At 44.4% G+C, this 16322-nt stretch overlaps 1 protein-coding gene across 1 annotated transcript; it reads left to right on the forward strand.

Moving 5' to 3' along the window:
* The first annotated feature begins 2021 nt into the window (after positions 1-2021).
* Positions 2022-7365, forward strand: cdk7 (cyclin-dependent kinase 7). Its single transcript, XM_080003660.1, has 12 exons — positions 2022-2114; positions 2347-2406; positions 2495-2528; positions 2895-2962; positions 3322-3390; positions 4255-4365; positions 4464-4582; positions 4735-4834; positions 4936-5022; positions 5139-5288; positions 6049-6193; positions 6906-7365. Exons 1-12 carry the CDS (start codon positions 2049-2051, stop codon positions 6932-6934), a joined length of 1038 nt encoding a protein of 345 aa, XP_079859786.1. The 5' UTR covers positions 2022-2048; the 3' UTR covers positions 6935-7365.
* Positions 7366-16322: the final 8957 nt, after the last annotated feature.

A 16322-nucleotide genomic window follows, 5' to 3' on the forward strand; every position in this document is an offset into this window, starting at 1 on the left:
ACAAAGTCTTCCTCACTGACAGGAGGGAGTCCCACGAGACGACTGTCAAACTTGTGCTTTCAAAAGAAAAAAAAAACACATTTCCTCACTGTAAAATGTTGAATGTATGAGTCTGGTTTTGTCTTGATCCCCCCCCTCATCTTTCCTTTTCCTAAGCCTTTTGATTTATTGTTTTGGATGGGATGGGTTTTTTTCGATAACAAAAAATATATATTGTATATATAGAAACACCTGTATGTCCCCTGTGTTCCAAAACAGAGACACTGGAACACATCCTGAGCACCTGCTCCAAGGCGCTAGGTGAGGGTCGATATCGATGGAGGCACGACCAGGTCCTCAAATCCATCGCTGAAGAAATCAGCAAGGGGATCAAGGGCACCCACCCAAGCCAGAGCCAAGGCCATCCACTTTGTCAAGGAAGGACAAAGGCCTGAAAAGACACCAAAGAACTGCTCTGCTGGTTTGCTCTCCACGGCCCGAGACTGGGTGATGACAGTTGACCTGGAGAGGCAGCTGAAAATTCCACCGCACATCACCCAGTCCAGATTGAGACCTGACATCATCTTGGTCTCAGAGGCCACAAAACAACTTTTCTTGCTGGAGCTGACGGTTCCCTGGGAGGAGAGGATGGAGGAGGCTCAAGAAAGAAAGAGGGAAAAGTACCAGGAGCGGGTGGAGGACTGTCGGAGGAACGGCTGGAAGCCCAGGTGCATGCCAGTGGAGGTGGGCAGTCGGGGATTCGCGAGCCACTCCCTGAGTAAAGCCTACGGCACACTAGGCATAACAGGTGCCAACCGGAGAAAGGCCATAGACAACAACGTGGAAGCAGCAGAAAAAGCCTCCAGATGACTCTGGTTGAAAAGGGGAGAGCAGTGGGTGCAGTGGGTGTAGCATGCCTCTTGTACACAGGCCGGGATTTGATCACCCCGGTCGGGTCGCCTGGAGGAGGGTGTCTGTTGTAAGACCCGAAACACACAGTGAATCCAGGAAACAACACTGAGGATGTGTCCAAGTTTTGTGCAGCACTAGGTGTATTGTTAACTATATATATGCTTCTATATATTTTTTATATGCCTTTAGATACACAATCAAGCCTCAAAACACAGGCCTAGCACTGCCTTTTAATGTGCAGCACCCTACCACCCCTGCACTGTTAACCTGTTTTATTACTGAAAATTGAAGATTTAAATAAGTGCAGGGAAATTTGTCAGATTTGAAACAATGGATGCCAAACATTGGATGGACGGGGGAACGTAAAGATAAGATAACACTTTATCAATCCAGGGGGGATTTGGGTGTAATCCCAGCAGAAGTTGACAGAAGAATGCAAGAAAAATAAATAAATAAATAAATAAATAGATAATAATTATATATATATATATATATATATATATATATATATATATATATATATATATATACACATACATACACACATATATATATATATATATATATATATATATATATATATATATATATAATTTAAAAATCGAAATAGTGAGAAGCACTTTTAATTTCTTGAGAATAAATGAATCCCCCCTGGTTATTAATGTACATGCTTCATAATTCAAACGTGGTGCTATCGGATGTCAAAAGCACAATTACTACACTAAAATTGTGGTCAATCAAAACCTCTTAGGTTTTACTTAGAGTGTTAAAAGATGTACTTGACATGTGCTTAATTATGTTGTTAATGTCAACAAAATAATGTGTCGGCCTACGTACACCTCACTTTCAGCATATTAATAAACCTGTGTTTTAAATTAGCACATAAAGGTAAACAAGACGTAACAAAAAAAATCCACTTCACGTACAGTTACAAAAAAATTTGCAAATGGGTAGAAGTATTCTTGGATGAACTTCGAACACAATTTATACAACTGATTTTCTTTCTCTGGGTTTGCGTCCCTGCGTAGTGAACAACCGGCGTCGCCGGGTGGCAGTGTTGCGTCAAGAACGGCGCGTCCTTTGACCCGGAAGTGCTGCCGTCGGACCTTTAACAAAGCAGGAAGTGTGCAGGCGCAGTGTGCCTGTGACAGTTGACCATGGCGCTCGACGTGAAAGCCCGAGCGAAGCGATACGAGAAACTCGATTTTCTCGGAGAGGGTCAGGTAAGATATGTCCCCACCGTGTCCTGTCTATGCAACGTTCACTTATTATCAATCCAAACCATCGCAGGTGTATTGAAGCCAGTGTATCATTACCATAGTAGTAATAATAATAGTAGTAGTAGTAGTAGTAGTAATAACAATAACAATTCATAGTTAATGTTACCCGATATAGAACGACTCTCACTCCATGTGTTTTATGGCAAAAGTACATCACCCGTGTGTTTCTTTCTAGTTTGCTACAGTTTACAAAGCCAGGGATAAAGACACCGACACAATAGTCGCCATCAAAAAGGTAAATAGCGCCCGGCTGGCGGAGGCTTTGAGAAGAGGAATACGGGGTTTTGAGCTGAATTACGAGTGTCTGTTTTCCCCTCCGGCAGATCAAGGTTGGCCACAGAACTGAGGCTAAAGATGGTGAGTGACGCGTTGCTATGGATGCCGCGGTGTTGTTTTACAGACAGTTGTGACGCTAAAAAACCCTTCGGGGACAAAGAGATCTCTCTCCCTCCCCCTCAGCCAACAATCTGCGCAATTACTGCGCAAACATATTTTATTGTAATGACACTGTAATTAAGTTAGACTTGACTAAACGTCCGTTATTAGCTGTGCGGGGTGGTAGACTGAAACGCCTTTTTTTTTTTTTAAATGCTGCTCGTCTGTCTGAACTACAAAGCACCAACAGAGGGCAATCTCTTGTGTATTACAATTTACTCGACCCAATAAACAGATCCTGATTCCACAACTGCACATTTCATGTGCTCGCTGTTTTGTTTCACTCAGGTATAAATAGGACGGCGCTTCGTGAAATCAAACTCTTGCAGGAGCTGCATCATCCAAATATCATTGGGGTACGTCCCTCTTTCTACTTCACACCCCAGTCACGATCCCCCTATAATACAGAATTATAATGAAATCATATGTGTGTCATATTTCATGTATAACAAAATACCATGTTAACAACATTGTACCATGTGCAATTTTGTATGTGTATTGTAGGTACAGGCTGGTTTGCTCTAAAGTCAGGATGGTATTTAGGATGGTGCATACAGCGCAACCATATAGAAAAAAATAAAAAATACATTCAGCTCTCTTATTGTAACATGAAATAAGATTTGTTCTGTAATTATTTTACTAACTAACTTTGTTTGACTGGCTAATTATTACAAGAGGTGAACGGTTTAATGTGTTATTTATCTGATTTATCTAGTTGCTGGATGCTTTTGGTCACAAATCCAACATCAGTTTGGTATTCGACTTCATGGAGACTGATCTGGAGGTGAGATGCCCTTTAACCACAAAGATCCTGCTGTGTCTCATCTGACATTTTTTTTCAGGGACACCTGAAAAATGTCTCAATTGATGTATGTATAAATGAATTGTGTTTGCCTGGGATTTTGAATCTGACTATTTTCTAATCCAGACTCTTTATTATTAAGTATTTCATTTCATAAATTGACCGCTAGATGGTGTTTTTCATTCCTTTTTTCTTTTGTCCTTTTTTTTTTTTTTTTTTTTTTAACCTTGTGATTTTCCAAAACACACACTTCATAAGGCAGAGGAATCTGTGATGGCGCAGGAGGTGGTTGAATCTGAGGAATTGGAAGTTTTAATGAGGAATAAAATGGAAAATGTTTTTTTTTTTGACGGATGGATAGTAAATCTGGTGGAAAGAGGGGGGTGGCGGGTCCTCTCATCCGCCCCTGGAACATTCTACAAAATCACTCTCCCACACGCCCCGCTTCCTCCTCTTGTCTGCTCAGACATTTAGGATTTCTAGATTGGCGGCCAACACCAGTACATTAAACGCTGTTAGAAGGATGCCAGGAAAGATAACTGCACTTTTAAAAAGTCAATAGCACTCTGCTCTGAGCGCAGGGCCAGAAGATAAGCAGAGCAGATATAAGCATGAAATATAATGCTAATCACATCACTTGTGGTTTATTTCTATTTTGGGGCGCTGCATTTTGCTCTCTGGTAGGGTTTTCAGAGCAGTGGGAACATGGCTTGACTGTACCTATAATACAATGATGAAACGTCATTCACTGTGAACTGTAGACCTCAATTTTCAGACGTCCCATTTTAATGTACGGTATCTTATCTATCTTGTCTGTCGGTTTGTGTTTCTTTTTCTCTTCTTAAGGTGATCATAAAGGACACGAGTCTGGTGCTAACCCCGGCCAACATCAAAGCTTACATCCTCATGACACTACAAGGGTTGGAATACATGCATCATCACTGGGTGCTACACAGGGTGAGTCCACTCTACACATAAACATACTATTATACATATATCTATCCATCCACACACACGGTTCACAATCGATGTCTTTTGTTGCTACATGTGTTCAGGATCTAAAGCCCAATAACCTACTGCTGGATGGGAGTGGAGTGTTGAAGTTGGCTGATTTTGGTTTAGCTAAAGCATTTGGCAGCCCCAACAGAGCCTACACACATCAAGTAGTTACCAGGTCTGTTACTCCCGTCTTATTTCTCCAAAATGTTCCGGCCGTTTTCTGTTCTGCTGGTTTAAAAGTGTTTAATATGGGTTGGGTTGCTCAAAATTGGTTTAAAAAAAAAAAAAAAGATGTCTTTCAGCTTTGCATTTAATTGCTTTTCATAGGTGGTACCGTTGTCCTGAACTTCTATTTGGTGCCAGGATGTATGGCGTGGGTGTTGATATGTGGGCTGTGGGATGCATCTTGGCAGAGTTGCTGCTTCGGGTACATACTACATACATACTTTCCCACAACTTAACGTGACGTGATGATCATGCTTTGTTTACTACTAGTACACACTGGTATTTCTGGCCCGATCTCTTTAGTTACCATTCCTAGCTGGGGACTCTGACCTGGACCAGCTGACCAAGATTTTTGAGGCCCTCGGAACCGCCACAGAGGAATCGTGGCCTGTCTGTGTTTTTATTTTTTCATTTTGTTATGTGATTTAGTCAAGATTCTCTTGTCTTTATGGCTCATCTCTACAAAAATCCTCTTCTGTTAATGTGTTGTCTCTGCTCCTGTACAGGGAGTGACCAGTCTGCCTGATTATGTGGCCTTCAAACAGTTCCCTGGCACGCCGCTGGAGCACATCTTCAGCGCTGCTGGCGACGACCTACTGGAGCTCCTGCAGGGACTCTTCACCTTCAACCCCTCCACACGGACCACAGCGACACAGGTGACGCATTTTAAAAAAGCATGTTAGCTTGAATACAAACTGAATACAAGTCAATGTCCTATACTTTGAAACAATTTGGTAAGAGAATTTTGTTAAGCACTGAACCATGTTAACCAAGTAGCAGCTTAGGTATCATAATTAATGTATCACAATTATTATATAGGACTTGTATTTAAATAAACATACAAAACAAGAATGCTTATAGGCTTAGCATATATGTCAGACTCCCAATCAATCTTTAGATTGATCAAAATGGATTAATAATGGGATAATGCAGTCTTTGTGCCTGGTGTTGTGTTTTATTGTATTGCAATATGATAAACTTTTATTGTGTTGTTCCACTGATACTTTCATCTCTTCTCATTGCATCTTTCTTTTTTTTAATTAGCGTTCAGCCGTGTTTGGCAAAATACATCTTACGCCCCCCTTTTTTAAATATCTTTATTACAATTGCTTGAGTTGGTTGCATCCACATATTAAAATCTCATAATCTATGAATGCTACTCTTCCATGAAGAGAAACGTCCATAAATCAGTCTTTTAAATACATAATGGACCTCCTTCTAAGCAAAATATTTGTTGAATATGATTTCTCCGATAGTGGTGTATCCTGTTGTCGCCATAGTAATGTATATATTTTCTAACTGCATGAATGTGGTTTCTGGCAGTGCATTACTCTAGCAGGTGCATTCACTCATATTACCTGTGAGGCTGGAGTACAACCCCCTATTGCACTGAAGCCCTCCCTCTGCTCTCTGTAGGCTCTGAAGATGAGATACTTCAGTAATCGGCCCAGTCCAACTCCAGGCCCACAGCTCCCCAAACCCAACTGTTCAGCTGAGGCCCTCAAGGAGAGGGAGAGGCCCGCCCTAGGCCTAAAGAGGAAAATGGAAGGCCTGCAGACAAGTAATATATGAACACACACACACACACACACACACACACACACACACACACACACACACATAGAGAAAGTAAAAAGGTATTATTTGATGTACAGTATTTACCCAATATGGGATGCTTGAACATTTATAATAATAAATAAAACAGTTAAGAAACATTTAACCAAACAATATATTGGGAGATAGCTTGAACTTTAACTCACCTCACATATTCTCAAGCAAAAGCCCACACATTGACTTTACAGTGCAAGATTAGTTTACCGAACCATCATATTCTCAGGGCTTCGCCCACTGAAGTCATAATTATGGAGGACGTCTTAATTGAAACCAGTAATTCAATGGGTGTTGGTAGCATATGCAACTACAGCTGAGAGTTAAATGTAAAGAGCAATAACACTCTCATACAAGGTTGTAGCAGGGTATATTTAACTAGAGCAGGACCTTGGTTTTAGTGGGAGGTTCAAAGGTTTTTGGTTTTGGAACTATTTTTGGTAGAGCATGTACTGTTCCCTGTGCTATGTTAGAGGGAGAGACTCCCAAATACTTTCAACCTTTTAGTGGTTGGTGTATTGCCCAAATGTAGACTGGATTTCTGCTTGTTGGCATCTCTGTCCATGGTGAAGGATTTTGAGAGAGATGTGTCTAAAGAGACATTTCATTTTAACCCCATAAAGAGTGTATGATTTATTTTTGTGTCAAATCATTAAATATTTCAGGTGAGACGAAGAAGAAGCTAGTTTTCTGACCAAGGGATTTGGAGGACCGTGACCAGCATGAAGTTCAATGGCCATTCCCCGTGGGGTCCAGCTTCCTGTATGGGCTCAGTTTTCCAACGTGACGAAAAAGCATGTATTCGACCACTGAAAATGCTCAGTTGTGATTATATCTGAGACATTTCGGCCATTCTGCTTGTCACGTGACTTGGAAACCGTGGCTGGGGGATAGCGTTAGGCTCTTGGGTGCTCCAGTGTCCAGCAGTCCGTCAAGTGATGCCTTGTAGTGGTGCCCTGTGGCCAGAGACCTATTTCCAGTAACATTTCATTGTAACAATGAACTTGATACTCAGAACCTGTAGAAAATGTGTGCTAGTAAAAAGCAAAACAAACCAATAAGAAAGTTTGTTGTTTTATTTAATTTTTTTTACTTTTTTTATGTGATAGACCAATAAATGGTGCAAAATTGCCTGGGTTGTGGGTTTCTTTTGTGTGGTTGACCTAGAAGCTGTATAAATGTGCCTTTGCCGTACGACTTTGCCGTATTTCGTTGTAAAGCCTAACTTTAGTGAAGTATTAAACCCATGTAAAGTGAAGAGAAATTTCTAGTGAGAAACTGGTGACATGTTTTGTCATATGGATGTGTGTGGGGGGGCCACATAACGCATGGGATGCAAAACAATAGATCAGACGCCGGGACTTATTTGTATAGGAGAAGATTTGGAGCAGGACATAATTCACCTACCAGACTGTCGATTAGGGACTATGATATCTGACAGGTCACCCTGCTCCAGAAAGAGTATTTCTTAATATCTTGCTATCTGATGAATTTGCTCCACCCTGGCTGTTGCAGAGATTATAGCCTTCAGAGTAGACTTTATGGCGAACGTCACATGACCAAACCGGAAAAGTGGTTTTATCACATCTGCTTGTTGGAGAAGGTGTTAACAGCAGTGTCTCTGGTAACAGTACACTGCTGTTAACTGACGGCGATAATAAGTTTCACTTGATCAATTTCAGATCGTATTTTAATATCAAATATAATTTTAATAACAAAGGACGTATCCTTTTCAAGAGCGATAAAGTACCAGAAGTGGGAGAATCCCATCAGTGATTTCTGCTGCGTACCTCAATGCGCAATGTCAGGGAAGTTCAACTCCACCGTAAGTTTCCACCGCTTCCCAAAGGACGAAACCTCAAGAAAAATTACGTAATGTGAGGCATGAGAATTTGGTAATAAAGAGGACACGACAGTCTATGGCAGACATTGAGTCTTCACGGATGTCATTCAAGGTGGGTGACGATGCTTGAAAGAGGCTGTGCCTGGATGACTACTCATACCGGCAGCTAGACCCAAGTGTCTGGGAGGGAACACAATAGCGAGAGGATGAATTCATTCAAGAGGGAGAGATGGATGTTGAATTGTTGCTTCAGTGCAACAATTACGATGCAAAACCAGAACCATCAGAAAATAGAAGCCCAGCAGCTGGTGATAAAAGAGCTGCGAAAGAGGCTGGATGAGGTCACACTGAATCTGTCGTTTGGCTTGGAGAGGTTTTTAGCATCGGATGATGAGATCGAATTCTGTACCAGGTAGGTATTATGTAATGATATTCATCTTGCACACCCCTGTGGTTATGATTTGGTTGCAGATCTAGATTGTGTTCATATTCATTGGTTGGTCCGACTTGACAGGGGTGAGATTTATTCTATGTTGTATGTCTGTTTCAGTGAGAGGAAGTGTGGTGCCAGAGCCTGACACATGAATTCATTAATTTGTTTGTTTGTTCTGTTTTATGTTGGAGTTTTGGCCAGCAAGCCTTATTGTTGTCTGTGATAATAAAAAGACTCTGTCTCCCTCCTTGGACCCACACCTGTGGCAGCGGAACTATCACATTTGGCGCCTGAACAGGGACGATGGAGGGAGAAAACATGGAAGACAGGACACCGACACCGCTAGAGCAGCTGATCACAGCCGATCACAGCCCTCGCCAGCATGCAGGTGGCGCAGATTCAACATGATCTGTGAGATGGAGACGGACCAGGACCTGGACCGGGAGTTGCTGCCAGAGCTCCTGCCAGACCACCGGCGGACCGAGGGCGAGGAACCTCCAGCCGCCCCCCTTCCTCAAGCAGTGTCTAGAAAATGACGGGGGAGGACGGTCCTGGGCCTCACCACCTTCGACCTGATGGCTTAGGCAGCCGGGTGCTAACGAGGGAGGCGCAGCCAGCCACCCATGGCTTGCCGGCACCCGGCCATCGGTACTACCACACCGTCCGGAGGGTGGTTCTGGTCTGCGCCAGCAGGACACCGGAGCGCTACCGCTTAGGGTTCCGGGGCCCAGACTTTGCCACCTCATCCCACAGATGCTGAACATCTGTGGGATGAGGCTCAGAAGTGGCTGTGACATGACGATCGGACCCGGGACCAGATGCTCGATCAGATGGTTCTGGAACAATTCCTCCTCGACCTTCAAGCCTTCAAGTTCCCCACCTGCCATACCGGAGGACTGAAGATGACTACCAGCCGGGTCCTGATGTATCATGGGACCCGGCTCTTTTCCCTTCCCATTCTGTCCCCTCTCTGTCCGCCTTCCGTCGCTGGTCAGGGATTAGTGCTTTAATGTGGGAGGCTGGGGGAGTGCGCTCACGGTTGATAGGGAAATGTGTGTGTTGTGAGGTGCGTGGTGAGGCTGAGGGGACGCGCTCACCCACCCATGTTTTTCTTGATTAGGAACAGGTTATATCGACCTAGCTGTGAAACTCATTCAGAAGCGGAAGTCACCCCGCTGTTGGTTCCGAAAAGCCGGATAAATGCTCTTCCAGGCAGCTCACAGCTCACCAGATGGCCGGTCACCTTGGACAGGAGAAAACACCTCAGCGGTTTATGGCCCACTTCTATTGGCTGGGCGTAAATGGTGTGCCACGTGTCCAAAGTGCCAATTAGTCAACACCTCTGGCTACACCAACAGCACCATTGAGGCCCCTCCCCCTAGTCGAGGTGCTGTTCAAAAGACTCGGCATGGACCTCATCAGGCTGATAGACCACAGTGCCCTCGGGTATCGTTTTGTGTTGCTCCTAGTAGACTATGCATACCAGGACCCTGAGGCGGTGCCCCTGTGCAGTATTACAGCCAAAAGTGTGGTGCAGGCTGTGATAATAAAAACTATGCCGCCGAGGCACTTCGCTGCCAGTCTGACCCCGTCTCCCCCTCCTAGGACCCACACCAGTGGCAGGGGAACTGAAAACACTCACTGAGCCAGCCTCTCTGGATACATGCAGACTGTATGGCCTGTCAATATGCTTGTCTCAGATCTGCTAGCCAAACTGATGATGAGCCTCCCTCAATTCTGTTTCTTTTGTCTCTCTTTGTGATAATTACACTACACAACAATTTCAACAATAACTGGATTCTCCCGTGTTGCAGATTCAAACATTGAACATTGAAACAAACACTGAAATTGCCCATCAGAGCTCTCGTAAAAAAGGCTATGGTCTCATTTCTATAGCATACAATGTGGATGACACAAATGTAAACAGTGTTCAAAGTTACCTTGCTTGAAGAATTGTGTTTTTGTTGCCATTTTCTTAGTCTTATAACATGGTGCAGTTACTTGTCACAGCCGCAGGATACCAATCTTCCATAGCGCATCTATAGGTTTCTCTTCATAGAACAGCCCGACCTAAATTCTCAAATATCAATCAGTAAAATCTTTTGGAAACACAGGTCTTGCAGCATCCTGTCTTCCTGGGCACAAAGTCAAAAAATCACACCATTGCAGGCCAGTGATCAACAGTTGACCCTGCACCTGCCAGTAGTACGGCGGCTTTCACGGAGAGCCAAGTGCCATACTGCATTTGAAGATGTTTACAGTCCACATAGTTCTTCACATCAGGGCACTTTATCTCAACCAGTCAAAATGGTGTCTGTGCGAATGAATCAAAATCAAGCCATCCGGTGAGGCACCAAGCCAAGGGGCATCAAGGTGGAAGATGAGGCCACGGGGCGTGTAGTGGACATTTTTCATCCTGCAGTAGTCCATTGCCGCCTGTAACTCCATGTCTGCGCCTCTTCTCATTTCTGCAGTCTGCCTTGTTCCTTTGATGATTCTTTCTGCAAGAGACTCTGCAGAGCTTGCTCCCCTCACAAAACCCACCTCTCTAAAACGTGAGGGGCTGATGCAACTTCTGGTCTGCTGCCTGCTCTCTTGTCACCCCTCAATCTTATAGGCCATGTCCAGTGTGACCATCAAGCTTTTAAGGTGAAAGTGCTCCTCCTCCATGCACACATGCACACAATCTGTTGGGGCAAGCCTGTACTCCCCAAGAGGCAGCGTTGGGTAAGATGGAGGATCTTGGTGCATCTTGACTGACTTTGTGGGCAATATGGGCTGCTGGTACGAGAGCACACTCTACCTATGTACTTAGCCAAAAGCTGTCTCAAAAAGGGATTTCTCATCACTAATGCCCATAGTTGCTGCTCGAGGTTTCTCTGTAATGTCAAAGTCATGTCTCCAATCTGTAGCAAGAATATGTCAAGTGGGTCCCCAACCAAACCCTTGTAGAGTGTACTTCTGTGAAAGACAGTAATAGTGTTAGTCATCCCGTCATGCAGTGACATAGGTAAATATGTAAGAAAAACTTCACTGTCTTCACTCTAATCTCCAATCGAATTAATCACTAACAAGATGGCAGAAGTTTGCGTCTTCAAAACTTTGCAAGGCTTTGATTTGACAAAAAACAACAGCTTCTTAGTGATGGGAGAGAAACTCATGGGCTTGTAAATATTCACCAAAGGAAGGGGCTGAAGGTTTTCGTAATTTTTTTCCGAGTGGTACACCAAGAAGGACTGGCTGTTATGGGTGATATACATATTGCAATTATTATTGATGTGCCCCATGGATCCCAAAATTTGGACCCAGAACCAGTTAATAAAAAAAATTAAAAACAGAAACCTGGATCCATGTCAGGTTGGGAACCGACCCAATAATTAAAATTGACCTTGAAATACTGTTTTTCTAGCCTGCTAATGTCAGGTGAGTTGGAAAAGGCTCAGAATAAAATGTAAAAATGTAGACATATAGCAAGAGGTTTTGCGCCACACCTCCACTGCACTTAATGGCCTGTTCAGACTACACGGTATTTGTCCCAATCCGGCTGTCGCCGACAAATTTCTGAGATGTCCACATCAGCGCCTCCTCACAGTGCGCACCCGTCACTGCCTCTCTTTAAGTTTGAAAGGGTCAGTCATACACTGGAAGCTGTTGCAGATGCTTTTTGAGCCGTCGTCTACCACTACCTGTGGCGGATGTCGGCCACACAACATCATGAAGTTTGAAATAGCTTGGGAGATTGGCAACCACCAACTGCATGTAATGTATATTAAAACAATGTGTGTGTGTGTGTGTGTGTGTGTGTGTGTGTACGCACACACATACTGTAGGATTTCGACTTTTATTTTGTCCTCCCCTCCAATATCACCACCAGCTTGTAACTCCCTTCTCCCTTCTGATCTCTGTGTATACTCACATAGTATACACAGAGACTGAAATCCTGAGTTGCCGGAGATGGAGAGATTCATGAACCCTAGCAGACCACTTCCGGCGAATTGGCACGCTCGCCAATAGTAGCAGGCCTCTTCAGCCAACACCAGGGAAGATGCTGTCATAATTATAATTGACGTCCAGCTGCCTTGGGACTGTCGGCCCCACTGGTCAGGTTATGAATACCCACCCCAGTCCTGACGGTCATACCGGGTCAGCTGATGTGAATATCAAAGGATGGGTCTACCCAGACCCGTTGCCAGATTGATTGTTCTGCCTGCTCTGCCTCGAGATGGGAGATGTGGACAGTGCTGCAGTTGCAGCGCACCTGAACCCTTTAGGACATTGGTTGCTTTTGTTTTTGGCATATTTACTATACTAGTGCATGCCCGTTCAAAATGTAAGACTTTCTAAGACACTTAAATGGCACAGTTTAACAAAACATCAACGATTCAGTCCTGTGTTACACATTTGAAGATGAAACTGCCAGTTGAAGTCATCTTTGTGACTGAGTCGCAGAGCCAAAAAGCCCGCCCCCTGCTGGCTCGCTGTTTGCTGTTTATTGAAAGTTTATTCATATTGCACACGTCACGTGTCCTAATTGCACCAAATTCGACATTGCACGTCCTTGGGTCCCCAGTTATACAACCGCCAAGTGTAAGGTAGATTGGATGAACTGCTGTTGAGTTAATCAAAAGACATACAGACATACAGACAGACAGAGATTCCTTCCTTTATAGTTAGATAGTTAGATCCAATACAATAGGGTTGCGGTGCAGCGAGGAGATCAAGTGGTCTGGGAATGTCATGTAAACATATTAGGGGAATTCCCCACAAGGCTCCGCCCCGTGCATCATCATGTGCGGTCTTTGTGACATCACAACCCTCCCACCATAAAGATGGGTGTTTGAACGATGGCAGTAGTTGATGGCAGAAGAGTAACCAGATATATCGATGGAGAGAGTGAGAAAAGTGAGAAGACCACACCGTTGGAGAGAGAAGAGATGAAGCGCAATGAAAACAAGACAACGGCTGTGAAAACCCAAGAAGAAGCGGAAGAAGCAGAAGAAGCAGAAGAAGAAGAAGCAGAAGAAGTAAAAGAAGCAGAGGGAGCAGGAGGAGCAGAAGGAGCAGAAGCAGCAGAAGCAGCAGGAGGAGCAGAAGCAGCAGTAGGAGCAGGAGCAGCAGAAGCAGCAGGAGGAACAGAAGCAGCAGAAGCAGCAGGAGGAACAGAAGCAGCAGAAGCAGCAGGAGGAACAGAAGCAGCAGAAGCAGCAAGAGGAGCAGGAGCAGCAGAAGGAGCAGGAGCAGCAGAAGCAGCAGGAGGAACAGAAGCAGCAGAAGCAGCAGGAGGAACAGAAGCAGCAGAAGCAGCAGGAGGAACAGAAGCAGCAGGAGTACAAGCAGATGTGGGAGAGAAGAGCTTGGAAGAACAACATGAGGAAGAGACAGGAGGTGTGAATGACCAGGATGGGAGCCCGGAAACTCCCATCCAAATTGAGTTGGAAGTTGGAGGGATTTCACAGGAAACCGAGCTTGGTAAGGAGAATGAAGAGACGATAGAAGATGCAAATGAAAAGGACGAGAGTCTGCAAACTCCCGCCCCAAAAGATCAAAAAAGCAAAAGGCCAAAGATCGGGTGGAAAGAATGTCTATCCAATCCCCTGGAATGCAGGTGGCTAGAAGAGCGGCCACCTCTATATTCCAAGGTCAGTTGAGGTATCTGTGTAGTTTTATCCAGCGGTACACTCCCAACAGCGCACATTGTCATGCACTAGAGACTAGCCAATGGTAGCTTATAATTTGGGATAAACATTATTGCCGTCTGAATTTAACTGTTAGAAAAGCGTCTGAGGCGCTCTCCCACAATTACAAGACAAAACTTCACTTTAATCTGTTTGAACTTCCACTATGCACATGTTGGGTGAAAGACACGTTTCTTGTCTTCCGGATAAGGCTGTTCCTGCTTCAGTTAGATAACCAGAACAGACACCGGACCCCCTAGAAGTGACTCGGTCCTCTTTCCCTCACGTCTCCTCCATCGCACATTGTGCACATGTGGGTGTCCATTGTTTTCTGGACAACCCTGGCCTCCCCATTCAAAAATCCTGATGACAAAAATCCTGATGTTTATGTATCTAACACACACACACACACACACACACACACACACACACACTCACTCACTCACTCACTCACTCACTCACTCACTCACTCACTCACTCACTCACTCACTCACTCACTCACTCACTCACTCACTCACTCACTCACTCACTCACTCACTCACTCCCTCCCTCCCTCCCTCCCTCCCTCCCTCCCTCCCTCCACACCAATTCAAAAAGGAATCTACTTCGACCAGTTCCTAATCAGTCCCTAACTCCTTCATAAACTATTAAAGAACCAACCAACTACATTTTTTTTTAATGGTTGAGGTAACGTTTGCTCTGGCTTGTCACGATTTGCTGAGAAGCTTTTGTTTATTTCTAAACCGGCAACACAATAGAGGCCCGATGGCCATCCATTGCCTAAATTGTGGAAGTGAGTGGTGTGTGTTGCTCTGAGTCATGTGATAGGGCTTGTGAATACATATATGGCCCTGTTCAGTGTTGGGCAGTAACATGTTACAGTAATAATATTACTTTCCCCAATAATGAGTAGTGTAACAAATGACTTAGGCACTATACACCGATCAGCCACAACATTAAAACCTCTGACAGGTGAATTGAATGCCATTGCTCAACTCGTTCCAACGGCACCTGTCAAGGGGTGGGATATATTAGCAACAATTGAACAGTCAGGTCTTGCGGTTGTTTTGTTGGAAGAAGGAAAAATGGGCAAGAGTAAGGATCTGAGCGACTTTGACAAGGGCCAAATTGTGATGGCTAGACAACTGGGTCATAGCGTCTCCTTAACAGCAGGTCTGTTCCCGGTATGCAGTGGTTAGTATCTACCAAAAGTGGTCCAGGGAAGGACAACGGTGAACCGGCGACGGGTTCATGAGCGCCCAAGGCTCATTGATGCGCATGGGACGCAAAGTCTAGCTCGACTGGTCAGATCCCACAGAAGAGCTACTGTAGTACAAACTGCTGAAAAACCTCATGCTGGCTATGATAGAAAGGTGTCAGAACACGCAGTGCTTCAGGGCTTGCTGCGTATGGGGCTGCGTAGCAACAGACCGCTAAGCATCAGAACTGGACCATGGAGCAATGGAAGAAGGTGGCCTGGCCTGATGAATCACGTTTTCTTCTACATCATGTGGATGGCCGGGGTTAAGGTCCAATCGGATGGGGCGTCAGTGGGATGTGCTGGAACAGCAAGCCCGATCCATTATTTTTCCACATTATTTTAGCAGTGTGTATGCGATTGTGTCCCGGGCAACATTGAAGGACTGCCTACCTAACGGACGTCCTCCGTGTAAGCGGAAGTACGTACTCATTCGCACGCTAACGTGTGTCATATTAAAGTGCGAAACAAGAAGAAGCTACAACAGGCAAAATTGATTCTCGTGGATGGAGTCCACAGGAAACACGCTGTCTGATTTACATTTGGGCCGATGAGTACAACTAGTACAACTGAAGCTGGAAGATTCCTATCGCAACTGGGCGAGTTATGAGGAGATTTCTGTCTGGTCGAGAAATTGAGTCTCCCCCATTACAGAATTGCATGATTTATATTTTACAAGTGATGTTTTGACATAAAACATCCAGTTTTTATTAAATTAACTCCCATAGCAACTTAAAGCAACTGAATGACGTGCGTGACGTGGCACAGGCTTTTTGTGTCGTTCAATTAGGAAACAGAGGAAAACAAATACATCAAAAATAAAAACGTGTCTCCCAACAAAACAATATTTGTTTTGTTGGGAGACACGACCAA

Source organism: Zeus faber, assembly GCF_960531495.2.
Source record: "Zeus faber genome assembly, chromosome: 7".
NCBI classification, from domain to species: domain Eukaryota; kingdom Metazoa; phylum Chordata; class Actinopteri; order Zeiformes; family Zeidae; genus Zeus; species Zeus faber.